At 40.1% G+C, this 21,076-nt stretch overlaps 1 protein-coding gene across 1 annotated transcript; it reads right to left on the bottom strand.

Moving 5' to 3' along the window:
- Positions 1-2,555: 2,555 nt before the first annotated feature.
- LOC121633010 (integrin alpha-M-like) lies at positions 2,556-19,773 on the bottom strand. The gene is made up of 22 exons (XM_041974869.1): positions 19,767-19,773; positions 19,223-19,296; positions 18,659-18,776; positions 18,078-18,214; positions 17,848-17,994; positions 17,536-17,745; positions 17,326-17,459; positions 11,506-11,648; positions 11,132-11,286; positions 6,967-7,092; positions 6,726-6,799; positions 5,971-6,112; positions 5,792-5,890; positions 5,637-5,716; positions 4,243-4,329; positions 4,071-4,140; positions 3,863-3,961; positions 3,657-3,737; positions 3,446-3,556; positions 3,236-3,349; positions 3,040-3,150; positions 2,556-2,855 (listed from the first exon to the last, which is right to left on the bottom strand). Exons 1-22 carry the CDS (start codon positions 19,771-19,773, stop codon positions 2,685-2,687), a joined length of 2,490 nt encoding a protein of 829 aa, XP_041830803.1. The 3' UTR covers positions 2,556-2,684.
- Positions 19,774-21,076: the final 1,303 nt, after the last annotated feature.

Raw genomic sequence — 21,076 nt, 5'->3', positions numbered from 1 at the left:
TGGACTAATGTCAAAGCATTTATATAAATGTACCACAACATGTCAGAAACAAGGTTATAAACACCTCAGGTGTCATCACTGGGTTTGGTGGGGCACCGCTCGATCTTTGGGGGAGACGATGATGCAATAAACCCCTGGGGAAGTGAGGGGGTGGCTCTAGAGAAAGCTCCATTACAGGATGGTTGCTAGGAGGTGAGGGCCTTCACCACTGCTCTTATAGTAATTATCCAGCCCGTTGCTTGAGTTTTCAGTTAAGCTTACCTTCTCTTGTGTTACGTCTGTTTTATTGTTTCCTAATTCCCACACTTGCTTATTATTTAGTCATTCACCCCCTCTGTGTACACCCTGGTTCCCTTTTCTCCATGACTTGTCAATCCTGTGTGGGTTTGTTATTGTTTCTTACTATTTTTTTCTTTGTCAGTTGTTCTGAAGTCTGTAATTAGTTTTATTTTGTTTTGTTTCCAGTTCTTGTTAATCCTGCCATTGTAGCACCTTAAATTTTATTTATTTGCCTCCTGCTTCATACAACATTTAGGGCCTACTTCCTCACCAACTCTCCACAATGGCAGATAACATTGTTAGTGTTGCTTATGGCTGTACTCAGCCCAGTCTGCCAAGAGTCTACTCTATAGAGTGTTCCATTATCAGTCCTAGATCAAAACACAAGATGTCATAAACCAGGCTTTGTCCAGTTCACCACCAGTTGAGTGAATCCTGAAGGAATCCTGACAGATGTGTTACAAGCTGCAAAGTTTTATCTGAACATGACATGAAGATCACTAGTTTAGATTCCCCATGACCCTTTTTATGTAGCTGTCATAATGACCCTGGTACTGCTTGATGTCAAAACTTTATTCTGTTGTAAATGTTGCTTTTATATCTCCCATCAGCCTGCAGATAAAAACTACTGTATATCTCATTCCATATATTCCTTGGATACAGTATTTCCAACATGGGATATCCTGGTATAACCTGATAAAATATTGGTTCACATTATGTGCTGTGTTAAACTGACAGATGATTATTCTAATACTTGGGCTGTTTGGTTATACTAGTTTGTACACATATAATGTGCACAGCTGCCCTTGTTGAACTTAAGAACATTTTATTTTTATTTTATTTGCCAAGGTTAAATGTTGATGAGGGAACTTTTTGACTTAAACATTTTGTCAGTGTGTTTATGTGGCTGTGCTATAAATGATGTGGTTGCAGCTTTTTACTTGCTTGCTGGTTAATATTTTTAATGTTTGAGGTTTTGGTTCACAACTCCATTTGTTTTGTGAATTTGTTCCTTTTAATGACATGGCTTATTTTGCTGCATGAAATGTTTGGTGGGTCCTGCTGGACCAAACATACCTTCCCTACTCGAAAAAGTTTGGGAACCCCTCTTAAAGTTGCACTATGTAACTTTCTGACTTGTGTAAATGTGTTTCTGACTTGTTTGGTGGCACAGTGACATTTAGTATATAAATTTCCAAAGACATCATTTTTCAGCAGCATCCTGAAGTTGCTCAAAAAATTTTGCTTTAAGGACAGGTCACATAACAGCTAAGTTTTGCTTTACATACCAAGTTACTTGCTAGTACCAGATATCAAGATACTGGCCTTTCTAAACACACATCTCGGCTGATTCTTCAAAGAAACATAGGAGGACATTGTGGGTGAAAGAAAAATCTAGAAAGAAACAGCAAGAGATAAGACAAGAATCAACATCAGACTGACTTCTACTGGAGAGAGCTCAGAGTACAGGTAGGATGAAAGATGGATGCAGAATTAATCGTCATTAGGGAGCATGTCACTGATAAAGTCGGCAAAAGCTGCTTCTTGTTTTAACTGTTGTATGGATATTGGTGTTAGCATATTTAGCATCTAAATAAATTGCTTAAAAAATAATATATAAACATGTTTAGCTCAACATAACACCATATCATTAACATAGGACAGTGACTATTGTCACTGTAGTATTCAGCCTGTTGATGAGGGTAGGGGAGAGGGTTTATAGCAGGGGTGCCCAAACTTTTTGCATCCATGGGCCAAAGTGAAAATGTACCAGTGAACCGCAGGCCAAACACAGTGATTTTAGGGGTGAAACACAAATAAATGCATATCGTGGTTCTTTTAATTATTGTTAATGCATGCAAAAGAATTCTTGTCCTCACTGCAAATAACACACTACAAACATCAATATGGCAAAATAACAATAAAGACAAATTGCAGACAGTAAATTGTAACTAAATATAGTGCAAAATGCCATCAACAAAAGAAAAACACTGCATGTTCATCAAATCCAATTGCTAACACTAGAGAGGTGACTGACAAGGTGAGTATGTCATTGAGATGTGAGCCAATATTTCCAATTAGGCCCGCAGGCCCTACTTTGCGCACCCCTGGCTTATAGTTTTGTGTGAAAGTTGGTCGACAAAAAATAATGAGCTCTGGTGATTACTTAAGCTATATGTGTGTTTGCAAGTGTGAACTTGTGTGAGTGTAAGCATGTGTGTACAGTATATGAGTTGGGGTGGCCTGAGGGAGTTTATGCCCGACTTTAGTCCCAGTCTGCCCCAGTGAGAGATTTCACAAACACACAGGCTGGTTTCTTAAAGTGGTGGCATAGATATTTCATTTATAGAGATTTCCTGAAATAGTAAGATGGGTTGGTTTTGTAGTCAACTGCAGTCAACAGGTTAATGGTACAAATGGAAAATACTGGATGTGGGGAATGGGTGGTTTCTTTGAGATGAAGAATAATAAGATTTTTCTTCTCCTGTGGGTGCACCTCCATCAGCTGCTGTCTCTGTGGCTCCTTTTCCATCTTCATTAATCATCTCATTGTATTTGCTCTTAAAAAACCCAGCCTATGAGTAAAAAGAAGAAAATTCATTCATAAATTCATGTAAATAAAGAATGGATTTTAAAATTCAAAGATATATAGATGAATGAATCATCTCTGACAATATATACAATTTACTTTATTTGGAAATCAATGTAATTAACAAAAAAAGTAACAAACAAACAAACAAATAAATAATTGTGTCTCACCTTATACAGACCAGCAGTGAGTAAAGCTAGAAAAGCCAACCCTCCCAGAGAACCTCCTACAATCTCTTTGGTGAAATCTGGTACAGGATACACTTCTACCTCTGTCTCAATCTGGGAGGTGAGGAGACAGAGTTTTTATTAATTCAAGCTGTTTAATAAATAATATAAATCTTAAAAGAGGGTAATGTTTAATCACTTTGTGAACAGGTGGGTTGTTATTAGTTGCTGTTGAGTAGAAGATGTACTGGTCTCTGTCGTACTCCAGACTGGCCGTGCTGGTTAAGAGGAATTTGGCAGATGGAAGTGCAATCTGAGACAAAACAAGTGGAAGAATAATTTCATAAGAGCTGCCTACTGGTTCTGTAATCAGGACCAGTTGCACTTACCACATCCAGTTCATATTTACCTGCTCTATCCATGCTGAACTAAGGTTGGCAGAGATTGTATATGTCTTACTCTCCTTTCTTCCCATGAACCGGCTGCACCTAAACACTCTGCACTTGGCTACAGAGCAGTCCTGTGGTGGACACATGCATAGAAAGCTGCAGTGAAGTGGACAGTAATGTCCATTTATTAACATATACATTTAAACAGGCACATTATAAAAACATACTTACCACTATTTTATTTTCCTTTATCTGAGCAACAATATCAGTGACAACAGGTTCTTCATCTTTGTCTCGTTGACAGTCTGCAATCTGACAATAAAGTTGATTTATGTCACTTTACTGGAACTGCTCCTCATTTCACCACATACTGCCATGTCTAAGATACATTTAAGGCTTTTTTTAGAGTTAGTAATTAAAGGTTTCTCTATATTTACCTGCAGACTGCTCAAATCCACCCAAATATCTTTGTTACCGAGCTTTACAGGAACCCTGATCACCACAGTGAAATTAAATGCTCTGATGCTATTTGTAACCTGAGAAGGTGAGAAAGAAAAGTTTCAGAGTGTAATGAAGCATCAGGTCTGAAACCTAGCAGTAAACTAGAAGATAGTACTGATACTACTGGAAGAAGTAATATTTCACCTTGATTGATTGTTGGACTGGTTTCTGCAAATTATTTGTTCCAAACGTGAAATTGCAGTAGTTGAGGGAGCTAAAGAGACATTGTAAACATTAAAATAATATTAGATAACAAACCAAAAATATATTATTAACTTTAAGTTATATTATTTATATTTAACTATGAAACACAGACCTTTCAACTGAAACAAAAATGTTGTATTTCACATCGATCTCTTTCCTCTTGTAGAGTTCGCTTGAAGGGGAGTGCTCCTGATTCCCACTGAAAGATAAAGATGAAAATATTATTTTCTTTTTTTATTTGGTTCTTTCTCTCATAAAAAAAAAAAAAAAAAATGCCATCTTGCCCTCCGTGGGCGGTCTCTCATCCATCCAAGCTCGGGTCCTTTACCAGAGGCCTGGGAGCTTGAGGGTTCTTTGTATCTTTGCTGTTCCTAGGACTGCACTCTTCTGGACCGAGATGTCTGAGGTTTGCTCTGGGATCTGTTGTAGCCACTCTTCCAGTTTGAGGGTTACTGCCCCGAGTGCTCCGATGACCACGGGCACCACTGTTGCCTTCACTTTCCAGGCCTTCTCAAGTTCTTCTTTCAGGCCTTGGTATTTCTCCAGTTTCCCATGTTCCTTTTTCCTGATGTTGCAATCTCTTGGTATTCTGATGTCAACCACAATGGCTTACCTCTGCTGTTTGTCCATCACCACAATGTCCGGCTGGTTTGCCATTACCATTTTGTCGGTCTGGATCTGGAAGTCCCACAGGATTATAGGTCAGTTATACTCTACCACCTTCGGAGGTGTTTTCCACCTTGACCTCTGGGCTTCCAGTCTGTACTCCGCACATATGTTCCTGTACACTATACCAGCCACTTGGTTATGACGCTCCTTGTAAGCTTTCCCTGCCAGCATCTTACACCCTGCAGTTATGTGCTGGATTGTCTCAGGGGCCTCTTTGCACAGTCTACACCTGGGGTCTTGTCTTGTATGGTAGATCTGGGCCTCTATTGCTTTGGTGCTCAAGGCCTGCTCCTGTGCAGCTATGATCAGAGCCTCTGTGCTGTCTTTCAGTCCAGCCCTTTCTAGCCATTGGTAGGATTTCTCGATATCAGCCACTTCAGTTATCTGTCGGTGGTACAGCCCATGGAGGGGCTTTTCCTCCCATGATGGTTCCTCCATCACCACATGATCTGTTTTCCACTGCCTGAGACATTCACCGAGCACTTCGTCTGTTGAGGCCATCTTCCTGATGTATTCAAAGATGTTGGATGTTTCATCCTGGATAGTGCTTCTGACACTCACTAGTCCTCTGCCTCCTTCCTTGTGCTTAGTGTACAGTCTCAGGGTGCTGGATTTGGGGTGGAACCCTTCATGCATAGTCAGGAGCTTTTGTGTTTTCACATCTGAGGTCTGAATCTCTTCCTTTGGCCCGCAGGGTATCTGATGACCGGCAGGGCATAGCCATTTGCCTGTGGAATTCCAGGGTACTTGTAGTTGTCAGTGTCTGCTATTCTGCCATCTATACATATATATACATGACATATATATAAAGCTACACCTGCAGCTGAAGAACTCTACCTGGTGGCGTTTGCAGTGACAAAGATCTTCCTGTCAAGTTGACTATTGGCTCCAATCCCATAGGAGACAATGAAGACAGCCTGGAAATGAAAGAAACCAGAGATCAGACGCCTCCTCTTCTGACTCAACAGTCTGCAGCAGTGCAACAAACCAACCTTGGAGTTGCTTTTGAAAACTGGTTTGTCAATAGTACAGTCTGTCTTTCCTCGAGTTACTCCATTTTCACTGTCCAAAGAGCTGCACTGAATTCTTCCCTGTATTAAAAGACAAAGCATTGATGTGACTTGGAGAGCAGCTGATCAGAGAGAAAACAGACTTGATCCTGATGTCTGACCTGCAGAGCTGAAAACTTCCTGTAGGAGAGCCCAGCTGGATATGTGAGAATAATAAGACTGTTGTATGAGTTTTCCTCCCTGTTCTCCACAGAGACCGTCACATCCAAAAGCTCATCAATGCCAACGACAATCAACGAGGACCTGAGAGTTTATGAGGATGAACAAAAATTAAAGAGAGCGGAAAAAAAAACAAAAAACAGTATATACGTTTCAACTGATCATTGATTTGCTTAAGAGGATATCTTTTCCATTTGATGGTGTAGTGGTTAGCATAGTAGTCTCATAGTTAGAGTCCATGGTTCGAGCTTTGGCTGTGTGGGTCATTGGGTCGAATGTACACACATGTTTCTTGTAATGTGCTGGGCAGGCAGATGTGGCCCACATCAGGCGATGATATGGAAAAGATTCGGCAGCAATGCCCACATGTCAGCACCAAATATGGGTCATATGGTAATGCAGCTAAGTGTCCGTAGCCATGCTCACATAATGTCAGCAGTGCAAGTCAATGCTAAATAGGGGCCAAAACCACATTTCCGATGTGCACCACATCAGGTGCTGATGTGGCTGAGTTTAGGCAGCTACAGTCACATAGTGTCAATGCCATCAGTCAAGGCCAAATATGGGCCAAACCAAAACTGCAGCTATGGGTTAAATTTGGTCCAAACATGGTTTTCTATCGGGGTTCTACTTAAAGAGAAAGATAAAACTTCACTAAACACACATGCAAAGTTTCCTTTTTTAAACTTATCCTCACCTGGTGAAGTTGAAGTCCACTTTCAGATTATCAACACATTTCTCATCAGCACCACAGTTGATCTCAAACCTCAACTGTGAAAAAAACAAGAACAAAAAATAAGAGCATTGTGAAGCACTTCAACTGGTTTAATGTCACATGGTCAATTATGCTGAGGGTTGACTTTTAAAAAAAGTAAGGACAAAAGCAAAGCTGTTTATATAAATGTGAAGTTAAAGAGGTGTGTTTAAAGGTTACTCACTGGATGAAAGGTTGTTGTTTGAGCCTGCTGGGCCAGACTTGGTTTAAGATTTGTGTCAGAAGGTAAACCTTCGAAGGTGAATCTGAGCTCGTTCATAAGTGGATTGTGAATATCTTCTGGACAGGCCTGCAACGAGAATAAGGAAACATAATTAATTCTGACTGTAAGAGAAATTATTTTTGCCAAATGAAGTTTGTTTTAATTGATACTGAGTACTCTAATCTTATTAGTCCCTACCTTAATAAAGAATTTCACCCTGCTGCACTTTTGATTACTTAAATCAACAAGAAGTGATCCAGATTCCTCTCGTAGTTTCTCAGTGATGTAAGCTCGGTTGTTTGGGGTCTTCCTGGTAGCATCCAGCGTAAAAGTGTAATTAATCTGTGCTTGAGCTGAAACAGACCAGAATTTCTCTCATACAGGAATGCACAAAAATACAAGGATATCAGTGTATGGGGGTATTAATAAGTATGAATAAGTAAGAATATATGCTATAGAACTATATAAATTTCAATAAGGATGTGCAAAATTAAATGTAAGAAAAACAAGTGGAAGGAAAGAGTTGCTGTATCTGTCTGTACGACAGCGGTGCGTGTCAGTCAGTTAGAGAAGGAGCTCCGCTGATGAAACCAGTGTGTGGTGGAGACGATGGTCGGGGTTATCCATGATGGAAACCAGTTTATTCAGCTATCTCCTCTCCACCACAGTTTCAAAGTTGTCCAGTTTGCTTGCTTGCTGAATGAGCTGTCTGTCAAACATCCTCCAGCCAGTAGAGTACGAGATAAAATGCTGACTAAGCAAATCGTCACCGCCTTCTTCAGGTTGCTAAATCCAACACATAATCAGCCACTTTATTTGCTTACATAAAGTCATCTTAGCTGAGGCAGCAGCTGGTCACATAGATTTGCTAGAGACCCAATGAGCTGAAATATTGCTGACAATTAAGTGTCTACTTTAAAAAGTAAAGAGGAATATTTTATTATTGATTGATAATTAGATTTTTAGTGTCTATAATTTCATGAACAGTCTACTGGTTCTGTAATCAGGACCAGTTACACTTACCACATCCAGTTCATATTTACCTGCTCTATCCATGCTGAACTAAGGTTGGCAGAGATTGTATACGTCTTACTCTCCTTTCTTCCCATGAACCGGCTGCACCTAAACACTCTGCACTTGGCTACAGAGCAGTCCTGTGGTGGACACATGCATAGAAAGCTGCAGTGAAGTGGACAGTAATGTGTATTTATTAACATATACATTTAAACAGGCACATTATAAAAACATACTTACCACTAATTTCTTTTCCTTTATCTGAGCAACAATATCAGTGACAACAGGTTCTTCATCTTTGTCTCGTTGACAGTCTGCAATCTGACAATAAAGTTGATTTATGTCACTTTACTGGAACTGCTCCTCATTTCACCACATACTGCCATGTCTAAGATACATTTAAGGCTTTTTTAAGGTTAGTAATTAAAGGTTTCTCTATATTTACCTGCAGACTGCTCAAATCCACCCAAATATCTTTGTTACCGAGCTTTACAGGAACCCTGATCACCACAGTGAAATTAAATGCTCTGATGCTATTTGTAACCTGAGAAGATGAGAAAGAAAAGTTTCAGAGTGTAATAAAGCATCAGGTCTGAAACATAGCAGTAAACTAGAAGATAGTACTGATACTACTGGAAGAAGTAATCTTTCACCTTGATTGATTGTTGGACTGGTTTCTGCAAATTATTTGTTCCAAAAGTGAAATTGCAGTAGTTGAAGGAGCTAAAGAGACATTGTAAACATTAAAATAATGTTAGACAACATACCAAAAAATACTATTAACTTTAAGTTATATTATCTATTTTTAACTTTGAAACACAGACCTTTCAACTGAAACAAAGATGCTGTATTTCACATCGATCTCTTTCCTCTTGTAGAGTTTACTTGAAGGGGAGTGCTCCTGACTCCCACTGAAAGATAAAGATGGAAATGTTTATAGAAAATATTCATATTCCAAGTTGCTGCACAGTCAGCTGAAGAACTGTACCTGGTGGCATTTGCAGTGACAAAGATCTTTCTGTCAAGTTGACTATTGGCTCCAATCCCATAGGAGACAATGAAGACAGCCTGGAAATGAAAGAAACCAGAGATCAGACGCCTCCTCTTCTGACTCAACAGTCTGCAGCAGTGCAACAAACCAACCTTGGAGTTGCTTTTGAAAATTGGTTTGTCAATAGTGCAGTCTGTCTTTCCTCGAGTTATTCCATCTTCACTGTCCAAAGAGCTGCACTGAATTCTTCCCTGTATTAAAAGACAAAACACTGATGTGACTTGGAGAGCAGCTGATCAGAGATGAAACACACTTGATCCTGATGTCTGACCTGCAGAGCTGAAAACTTCCTGTAGGAGAGCCCAGCTGGGTATGTGAGAATAATAAGACTGTTGTATGAGTTTTCCTCCCTGTTCTCCACAGAGACCGTCACATCCAAAAGCTCATCAATGCCAACCGCAATCACTGAGGACCTGAGAGTTTATGAAGATGAACAAGAATGAAAGAGAAAATCAAAACGCTTGACAATGCAGCATTGTTTCCACATGAATGCTGACAATGGTAATGTTATCATGCTGGTTAGAACTAGGTAGGGATGGGAATTGAGAACCGGTTCCCAGTTTGAGAATCGTAATTGTGCCCCTCTGAGCTAATTTACTCCTCTATCAGTACCAACATTTGGTGGTCAGCAACAATGTTGTGTTGACAGCTTTACCCGACATCTAATCAACATTGAGGTTTGCTTGAAAAGTTGAAAAGATGTCTTTTTCTTAACAGAACAGAATATGTTTATGAAGATGTCCACAGGTTGAAAAGACCATCCACCCATTGTTTATACCCTTAAATTCCAATATAGGGTCACTGGGGGCAGAGCCTATCCCAGCAGCTACTAGGTGAGACATGGCAGGATGCACTGCTCACAGGTCCACCATGGGTCCACCACAGACATGCACACTCCTTTCCTAGGACCACCACTTATCCCAGAGAGGACCCACCCATGTGTGTCCTCTTTACACATGGGTAGAACATGCAAACACCACACATCATTGCTATGAGGCGACGCTAACCACACATCACCATGCAGCCTGACTGAAAGCTGAAAAGATTTCTTTTTCAAAATAAAGAACAGATGTCCTCTTTAGATTATTTCAGTAACTCTGTGATCAGGAATTAAAACTTCATGTTTAATTTGTTTCACTAAAGGTCTTCAAGGCATTTCCAGGTGTGCAGACAAGGTGCTGCCAAATCAAGGTAAGTAGGCCCTTGTTTTGGTTTGACCACTCTTATAGCTTGGAGACGTTTATTATTAAGGATGGTATTTTACATCTTTTTTGAAGTTGACTAGTCAGGCCAATCAAAATCAGTTGGCTAATTAGTTGTTACGTCATCAATAATGAAATGAAAAATAATTTATTTGTGTAAAGAAATTGTACAAACAAGCATTAAAATGTAATAACATGGATTACTGAACTATGCCTACACAAACATTGCATTTGAGTAAATTAGAACAGATTTAGATACCATTATTACTAAAACACTAAAAGCATGCCCAACTGTTTATTTATGTTTCCAAGTTTTACGTTTTTACCTGGTGAAGTTGAAGTCCACTTTCAGATTATCAACACATTTCTCATCAGCACCACAGTTGATCTGAAACCTTAACTGTGAAAACAAGATGTTAAAAACATTAGATCAGAGGGTAATAAGAAACGAACACTGTTCAGGATTTATGATGAATCCTGGAAATGTCGGAGCCATGTGAAGCTCTTCAACTGCTTTCATGTCAACATATCAGTCATGCAGAAAATGTAGTGACAAAAAGAAAGTTGTTAATGGAAATGTAATGTTAATGAAGTGTGTTTAAAGGTTACTCACTGGATGAAAGGTTGTTGTTTGAGCCTGTTGGGCGAGACTTGGTTTAAGATTTGTGTCAGAAGGTAAACCATCGAAGGTGAATCTGAGCTCGTTCATAAGTGGATTGTGAATATCTTCTGGACAAGCCTGCAACAAGAGAAGGGAAACATTATGACGAAGCAAGATAAGACTTAAAGCAAAATATATTTTTTAAAACATTAAATCTGTTTTCTTTAGATCAGTTATTCTGAACGCATTAGACTCTACCTCAATGAAAAAATTCACACTGCTGCACTGTCGACGTTTTAAGTCCAGAACAAGTGATCCAGTTTCCTCTCGTAGTTTCTCTCTGATGTAAGCTCGGTTGTTTGGGGTCTTCCTGGTAGCATCCAGCGTAAAAGTGTAATTAATCTGTGCTTGAGCTGAAACAGACCAGAACTTCTTTTATTGTTAGTCATATTTTAGCTAAATTACAATATCTGTCTAACTGTACTCTCCTAATACTGCTGATTGACTTTCCATCATTACCAATAAAACCTTAAAATTTGACTTAGGCAATTATGCTATGAGGCTAATGTTATATAGAAATGCACACAAATACAAGAATGTCAGTGGAAATAAAAATGAGAAGAAGGATGAACCTGTGTTCACTTCAGAGTGTCTGCTCATAGTAAAGCAGATTTCAGCTTTGTTCTCCAGGGGATTTGAACAGTCCACAGTTTGAGTTGGGATTTCATTTGGGTTGAAGGTGACAGTTGCTTTCACCATCACTATAGGCCTTGATCTAGAAAGGACATAATTATGAGACATGTCAACATCTTGTGGCTTTGCGATCAATAATTAATCATAATAAAAAAGAGTGTCTATAAAAGATTAAATGAAAAACTCTTTTTTAATCCTAAAGTTAAACTGCAAAACTTCATTTCTGAAAATTTAATTGTTCAAAATATATAATAAGATTGTAAAAGAAAAACTAAAATAATCCTAAATTATAAAAAGACACTCTAATCCTTTGCGTGAAAACCTGTTGTCTTAAACCACTTTAGTTTTTCCAAATGCTGAAACTCAACATGTCAAGTTATATCAACTTAGGCGTCCATTAGGCTTTACTTTAACACATTAGTTCACCTAACTTTAAGTTGCATAACACCGGTTCTCTGAGTAGCATGAATGAGTGTTTCACTATGGGAACACTCTGGGTGTGACCTCATCAGAAGCTTCTATTGCACTACTCCAGCCAGGATTAGCTGGAGCATGACTGTCAGTGCCAGGAATTGCGGAGACCCTTTCCATATAAAAATCAAGTTCAAAGACCACTTGACAAGCAGGTTATTTGAAAAACACTCACCTCTTCCTCTCAACGAAAGAACAAGGAGGGTGGCCTGTTGAGACACTAACTCATGCTACTCAGATAACCAGTATTACACAAGTAACCTAAAGCTCTCTTTCATAGCATTCGTTTCGTATCTCACTATAGGAAAAATACTGACTCCCGGACTGCATGAGCAGAAAGCTATGGATAACATACTGTTGAATTTATAGAACCTATCGCCCATGGCCTTGTATGGCAGGAGTCAGACTGAGCACCGAATGGGCCAGTGGTGGCACAGTGACGTCAAGCTTGTAAAAGCAAGTAAAAGTGTTGGGGAGGCCCAGCTAGCTGTGGCACAAATTTCCTGAATGAATACTCCCCTAAACAAGGCCCAGGAGGTAGTGAGGCCCCTGTCAGAGTGGGCACGCAGGCCCTCTGGGGCCTGCAGTCCCTTGGAGCTGTAGGCCAAAGAGACCACGCCCACTATCCAGTGAGACAGCCACTGTTTGGACACTGGCTTTCCCAAGTGGGCTTTAGCCCACGACACAAAAAGTTGGTTGCTTTTCCTGATGGTTTTAGTTCTATCCATAAAAACATGCAGAGCTCGGCCTGGGCAGAGCACAGCCGCTGCACCTCAGACAGGAAAGGCAGGGGATTGAAGGACACCAAATCATGGCCCCAACACTTTAGGCAAGAAAGCGGGGTTAGGGATTAAGCTCACCCTTTCACCACCCACAGAGAACTTTGTGCATGCTGGGTGTACTGAGAGAGCATGTATCTCCCCCACACACTTGGCTGAAGCAAGAGCCAACAGCCATACTGTCTTCAAAGTTGCCACCTTCAGATCCGCCTGATCCAGCGGTTCAGAAGGAGGATCCGCAAGGGCATCCAGCACCAACGGAAGGTCCCATGATGGGGCCAAGGGCTTGGAGACAGGGAGCCTGCGGCAAGCTCCCCTCATGAACCCACCCACAAACGGGTGCTGTCCCACAGTGTTTCCATCAAAACCAACGTGGCAAGCTGAGATTGCTGCCAAATACACTTTGATGGTAGAGAAAGCTTTCCCCTGATCAACCAGATCCTGGAGGAAGGCTAAAATCACAGCCGCGGAGCACTTATATAATATATACTTATACTTATATATTTTTCAAAAACTGACCATTTGCATCCATACAGAGACCTTGTGGAAGGGGCTCTTGCACCCTGGATTGTCTCAGTGACATTCTGAGAAAGTCCAACAGACTTTAAGTTGAACCATTCACGGGCCAGGCCCATAGAGCTAACCTCTCTGGGTGGAGGTGAAAAATTTCCCCCCAAACTTGAGACAACAGATCTCTGCACACTGGTAGAGGCCAGGGCTCCTCCCATAGGAGCTGGGTTATCTCCACTTAACCAGTGTTTTGATGGCCAGTGGGGTGCAGTGACAATCATTGACAGACCCCCTGCTCACACCCTGGCTAATATCGGTGAAATGAGCGCTATGGGCAAGAACACGTACAGAAGAACACATGGCCACTGGTGGGCAAGGGCATCCACTCCCAGCAGAGCACTTTATTCGTGCAGAGAGAAGAACAGGGGGCACTGAGTGTTCTCTCGATTTTCAAAAAGGTCCACCAACGGTTGACCAAAATGCTGCCAAACCTGTTTCGCCACATCTGGGTGGAGCTTCCACTCTGCGTACAGAGAACGCCACCTGGAAAGCAGGTCTGCTCCCTGGTTCAGAGCCCCTGGCACATGAGTGGCCCTCAAGGACAGAAAATTCCTGCTGGCCCAAATTATCAGCTTGTAGGCCAGCAAATGCAGGTGAAGAGATCTCAAACCCCCCTGCCTGTTGATATAATTAACACATGATGTCCCCTCAAGAAAGGGAGAAAATGCTCCAGTGTTAAGAGGACACCCAACAGTTCCAGGTACTTTATATGGGCGGAGCGCATGTGAGGGCTCCATGTCCCATTCACAGTTCTTCCCTTCAAGATGCTGCTTCTAGGACACACATCAGTTAAACCCACAAACACTGCACACTCTCCAAGACGATGTAGAAGGGATCAGCTGAGGAAAGAGACACTGCAAGCAGCAGAGATGGAGTCTACCAGGATGCAGACACTGGAGAGCTACAGACCATGAAGAGGACACCTGATGCTGGAGAGGAAAGCGTCAGCTACAGACCATGAAGAGGGCACCTGATCCTGGAGAAGATGGTTATCAGCTGATCAAAGAGGATGAGACACATGATGATGGAGATGTGTACAGTCAGACAGTTGGAAGTTTCTTTTATATTTGTGCAGCAAAAATGTGCATTTTTTTGTTTTTGTACATGACTTAAACATGAATAATAAAGTGTGTGAATGGCATTGTTGACGTATTTTGACTTTTTGTTGCCTTGTAAGCACATAAATAACTAGTGTCAGTTTTGATAATGAAAATGACATTAAAATAAATTTTATTTACATTAAAAAATCTTGTGGAGATAAACACTGAATAGAAAACATGATTGTTAACCAGATGAGAAGCTTGACAGTTTTACTTTTTCATATAAATTTCTATTGACATTTTTAGTCAGAATAAACAGTAGCAGCACAAGGGTAAACGGATAAAATTTCTATAAAAGAAAATAGAGACTATGCACATGCAATATAATAAAAACACTGAAGTTGTGGCATAATATCTTCAAGTAATGTAGTGAGAGAATTTTACATCTTTGCATGGCAATTTCAACACTGAAACAATAAAACGTGCAATTGTGTTAAAAATAGTGCAAAATATGTGCAAATTAGTCAACAAGAGGAACTCCAGGGTAGTTCATTATGCAATGTTCTGCAGCCTTACTTTAAGAAATACAGAGACAACTAAGGACAAAAGCATGAAATGGCGGTTCTCAATTCCGAGCTGGGTTTCAGCAATGTGGGACCATCAGCCCACCATTGTGTTTCAGCTGAAGTAGGTGGTAGCTCTGGTCAAGGGATGAGGGTGCAGCAGCTATGACGAGGCTTGTAGGGTACACCTCACAGGACAGATTTTCTTTTGGTACATTTTTGACAACAAACCCTAAAATGTAGACTAGAACGCTGTCCACAAGACCACTAAAGCTGACAGGCAGGTAACTGTGGTCACATATGGTGGCAGAAATGCTTGCAAATGGGGAGGGGAGCTCTTCCTGATCTGATCAGGAAACAGTCTCATCTTCTGTTGCCACATTGTCTGACCCACTTGTTGTGCCACCACAATGGACCATCAGATGGCAAAAAATGCCCTGGAACTGCCCTGCAGTGGGATTGTTATTTCAGCCACCCAAATAATTAAATAAATAAATAAAAAATAATAATAAATAAAAACATTAACACACTTAGAGAGCTGTTTGGTGGGGACAGTGAGAGTCGTAAATCATTTGAGGGTAAGTAAGGAAACTTATTATATAATGTTATATTATATGTAATACACAATAAATCAATAATTCCTAGACATGCAAAAAGAACTGACGGTTAAAAAAAAATAAAAACCTTAGCCTACTTCTAAAAGGTAATGTCACGTGAACAGCTTTTAATATTGCGCTTCTTATTGCAACTGTAGGCTGCACAAAATACGGGCATAGTTGCTAGAACTGTCATGACTCTGGTTAGTTCTGAAGCTATCGTGGAATGCGGACATCCATCCAATATGGCGGCAACACCGATCATGCCCTGTATCCTCTGCTTATTGTGTTCAGAATCCATCTCGAGTCTGTGTAGCCTTTCCACTACTCCACTCTTGAGCGACAGGGGGCTGACAGGCTGGTCTGCAATTTGTGGAGTCAGATCGCCGTCTTGTGGCGCTGTGACGCTGGACAAGACATTCTGTACTGGGCATGTGTAGGGACATTGATCCTCCGCAGTATTGTTTATATTGGGAAGAGGTCCCACTCCGCTCGGGAAATGCGAGATCAGTTCCCGTTGTGTTGAAGATTTTTTCATGTTTTGCAACATATTTAACTGCACCCTCAGCACAATGCCTGGATGCAACAGTTTGCAAACTTTTAATGTTTTGAACAAAAGTTCTTGTGAGACAAGGCTGGGGTCTCCTCTGGATCTCCTCTCCTCTGTTGAAACCAGTCTCTGCATTGTTTCGAGGCACGCTGTGCAGGCTCGAACATCCTGTCATCCATGCGCTGAACTTGGCCATCTCCACCCAGCAGCTGATGTGATGGAGAGAACGGATCCAGCACAAGCTTTCCCTCCCGACTGACTATCAGGCCAACCGTATCCTCCTCCGAACAGTCTGATTGGAGGTAGGCAGTGGCTGATCAGGGCGCAAGCCTTCAGACCTCTTCTGCCACTGGCCCTTGGTGGTGGGACCTTGTGAAGGTGTCTGGGCGACGGGCTGTGTCTACGTCAGCTTGGGGATTTTGAAGGTCGGGGGCGGATGAGCCGCTGCCTCTGCAAAGGTTTGGCGGTGGGGCGGTGCTGTGGGGGTGGGCACCTGCCTTGTGGAGGTGAAGCTCAGAATTGGAAGCGGAGGTCATCTCCTTCTCCAGCTCCGCCTGATAGGCCATAAGCAGGGATGAGGCATTGAGTATGCGGACAGTCAGCGCAGCCACCTTGAAGGATTTCTCCATCAGGTTGGATTGAAAGCGGTCCGAGCTGAGGGGTAGGGCGGGCCACCCCACCGCTGGTGAAGGTACACTGCCACTGCAGACTTGACTGGGGGCATCTGGCGAAGGCTGAACTTTTCCATTCCCTCGCAGTTGAGTACAGAGCTCCCACTCACTGGGTGTTTCTCCCTGTAGGGTTTGTTCCACCAGGAGACGGAAAACTTCTACAATAGCTCTGGGAAAAACGATAAAAACTGCTTCCCCGTTCTCTTTGCTTTTGGCAGCTTCTTCCCATCCTAACGAGACTGGCTGGCCTCAGTTTGAACTTCAGGCCACTAAATTAGTTCCGTAACAATTACCACAATCCTTGATGCAATACTAAGGAACTGGGGTTAGTGGTAACATGTTCAGTGATCTTTGTTGCTCATTATTATCACACCCATTATTATGCACAATGGTGAAAATATTAGAAACAACTTATTTGAGTAGTGAGACACTGTTAATACATAACATAAAATGGTAACTACGTAATCACTATTAAAAAGTTTATGTTCAAACAAAATCTGGGCTAAGAGTAGGACTCACCTCAGTAAGACAACTGTGCCATTTGAACCCACCGCTAAGTCAGGCAGACCATCACCACTCTGATCGAAACTCCACTGACTGATCGACATGCCAAAGAACTTTAGTCCTGACTGAACCTCAGAGGCAGCAATTCTCTGTGCAACAGTAGATTATTTAATTAATAAAAGTAGAAAATGGAAGAAATTTATTTCAGCTTTTACACTTGCTCACCTGTGAGTAAGCAGGATTGATTCTTTGGCCTCCTTCAGCATGGAATATGTAGATGCTGCCTTGACCATCGTTCTCCAAAGGTGCTCCAACTGCTAAATCACTAAATCCATCGTTGTTTAGATCAGGCAGAACAGCGAGAGAAGACCCAAACCTTCCTCTGTCAGCAGCCCCTTTTAGTACTAATGGAGACTCAAAATAGCACTCAACATTCTGGTGAACATGTCAGGAAGAAGGAGAGTTTCAGGCTTATTACAAAGAAAAAAATATAACAAGTAAATTGACTGAATGTCTCTAGATGAAGCTACTAATTACCAAGTGGGTCAATGTGCAAATGTAAACTCGTCCCTCTCGATCAGAGTCCTTGTACATCGGAGCAGATATGATGATTAGATCAGTGTAGCTGTCAAGATTCAAATCCATGGTACAAACCTCTGCCCCAAAAAATTCACCAATCTGGATCTGTGAAAGACATTTTATATGTATAATATAGAGCTTTAATGTGTTTCAGGTCTTTCATGACCATCTTAGTGGTAAATACTCACCTCATGTTTGTTTGGCTCAAGTTTTTGTTTGTCTTTGTCTCTGGAAACCACCATCACAACTCCTCTGTGTTGATATCTTGGAGCACCAATGATGGTCAGTTGGCCATCTGCAGTTGTAGCCACAGCCATGGAGTAACCTATAATTTAATGATGATGTAGTTAATAGCATTGGTGAATATCTCAGTTCAGCCAGTGCAGACAAAGCGCTTTTATCCTGCAGAATCTTCTGTACATAATAACATTTTTAGGACATATAAAAAGAACAAAATGGTCAATTTCTTAAAATAACCTATTACTTTAAAAAATTACCTACACGTTGGTTTTCTCCAACACAATCCTGTGGAGTTGTGAACACACACACAATACACATTTTTGTTGTTTTATTTTGAAGATTTTTTTTTGTTTATACAAATATTTTTATTACCTCTGCAGAGAACAAAATTACCAATTTGGTAAACTGATCAAAATGACCAGTCTTCCCTAACACGGTACTACGTGTTGAAGCTCTCCAGGTCAAAATATTACTTCAGTAGTAGAGCCATAGAGTTGTGTACATATACAGTCAAATCTAACATTCTCACCAAGATAACTGTCAGGCTCCATAACCATGGGTTCATATGACCCTGTTAGTGTGTGTCCTGTGTACCGCTTGTAGCCTCCCCTCCACTGATTAGCACCAACCATAGCCATCTGGATTCCCTGCAGGTTTGATGGAAATATGAATGAAAATTTAAACTATAAATGCATCATTTATCTAAAATATATTGTGTTTTTAACAATTCAATCCAATTAACTATGCAATCAAATTAACCCTTTAAGCATCAAATTCGCAAAATTGCGACAAGCACCAGGCCATGTCTCCAGAAAGGGTTTAAATCTGTTACCACTTTCCACCACTAGATGGCAGATATGTGAATTAACAATGAATAATCATTTTTATAAATAATAATAATAACATGTACAAAAATCACAAGTAATGAAATCTAGTACAACTGCAAACCTGTAATGCCACAATATTAAAATAAATGAGTAATTTTACTGCAAACATAAACTCTGCCATCATAAAATATGGCTCATATTAATTTTTTTCTTCTCATTTACGAAAAGTTTATACTCTTGAACCTCAAAGATTAATTTTATTTTACCTCAGGCACGTAAGCTGCTCTGAATCCCTTTTGAGACATTTCCAGTTTAAGTGACTCTCCACTTGTTTGAGATCCTGTACGAGCAAAAAAACAAACAAACAAACAAAAAAAAAAAAAAACAAGAAAACAAAAAAGAAAGCTTAACTTATTTAATGCAGCATTATGCCATAATTCTTGTATGAACAGAAAAAAATGTAATAACATGGATTACTGCTGCAGAAAATGGATGGATGATAAGCAAAAAAATGGAAGCTTAAGTCATTTAATGTGACATTATGACATACGCTGCATTTAATTTAAATTCAGAGTTTCACTGAGGCTTCAATGAGATCATAGATGTTTACAAAACAACTCTTACTTAAAAGTCCTGTGTAGACTAAAAAAATATGTCAGTTTAAGAGGTTACGACTCGAAGTATGTGGCTACTTTTAAAATTAATTTCAGACATAGTATAAAGGTATTATTGTTTACTTTTTGCACACAAATCAAATACATTTTAGAAAATGGAACAACTGATTTGAATCTGTTTTGATAACACGTGTACCTTTCATAGAAAAAATTCTGTCTTGCAAATTCTGTCGAATCTTCTCAAGCGCCTCAAAGGTCTTCACTTCAAACACGTGGTTTTCTTGAGGTTTAGATGCAATGATCCTCAGTTCTTCTAATGCACCAGGGTTTGAAGGGCTAAATGCACTCCCAACCTATGGATGTTAAAAAAATATTTTATAAGGGTTTAGATGCAAAGATCCCAAATCCTGTTTGATGGCAAAGCAACCCTCAGACAGGTGTATCACAATATATGAATGTTTGAAAAACGTACAAATCAAATCTGTGGATCAACTCTGCAAGACTTAGAACACAAGTAAATTTTACAAGTGCAAACTAATGTCCTACCTTATATACATTTCAGTCAGTCTGCAATATGAAATGTTCAGTCTGACTTAACCAATCACCATCTGACTCATGGCTGCAGTATAAGTTTGGTTGTAGATACACACTGTTGCTCTGCTTCTAATCACGACTGGTTAACCATTATAAAGCTGCTATGTGAACAAAACTGATCATCTCCCTCCGGTATACAGTTAAGTGTGTAAAAGTGCAAAAAGTTTGAACTTAAAGAATTTAATTGTATTTTAAGACTTGCATAATTAAATTATACACAATAATTAAATGAGTTTCATATAATTACAACTTACCCCAATAGCGTATCTAACAATATTCTTAGAGTCAGCTTTTTTTATTGCTCCCTGTAAGTTTTTGTGGTCATTAGACGCTCCATCTGTAATGACTATCAAAACTTTCTTCACCTCTGACCTGGAACCTCTGGATGTTAGGAAGATATTTTCCCTGAAAAAAGAAAGATTTTTCATTTTTAATTAAAGTTGTTATACAACAGTAAATTTGCAAAGTTACAAATTAAAGAAACAAATTAAACAAACTAAAGAAACATCACTGAAAGGGTGGTTTGCTTGAATCCTAACTGAAATATCATTTTAAACTGATGTTAATCTAAAATAAATCTCTAGCTAAATACTGTCCATGTTTGTAGATGGCTTGTCTTGTCACTTCTAGACATACAGGCTCAAACTCAACTGTTCCAGATGAAAAGGTCACCACATTAATATGATTTAGTGTCATTAATATAATCTCTGTTTGAATGCATCTTAGACAGTCTTGAAAATGTTTTACTGGGATCCATTTAATGTCATAGGAACTAATGAGTTAGAAAAGAGGTGCCAAATAAAAGGAAAAAAAAGTGTCTGGAAAACAAAACCACAACAAACTGGAAGATGAAAAACTGACCAAGAGAGAAAAAAGTCAACAAAGAAATTTCTAAATGTGGAAGCTTTGTCA

This window comes from Melanotaenia boesemani, chromosome 21 (assembly GCF_017639745.1).
Source record: "Melanotaenia boesemani isolate fMelBoe1 chromosome 21, fMelBoe1.pri, whole genome shotgun sequence".
NCBI lineage: Eukaryota > Metazoa > Chordata > Actinopteri > Atheriniformes > Melanotaeniidae > Melanotaenia > Melanotaenia boesemani.
Note: the sequence above shows the minus strand (reverse complement) of the source record. Positions and strands in the feature narration are given on the sequence as shown.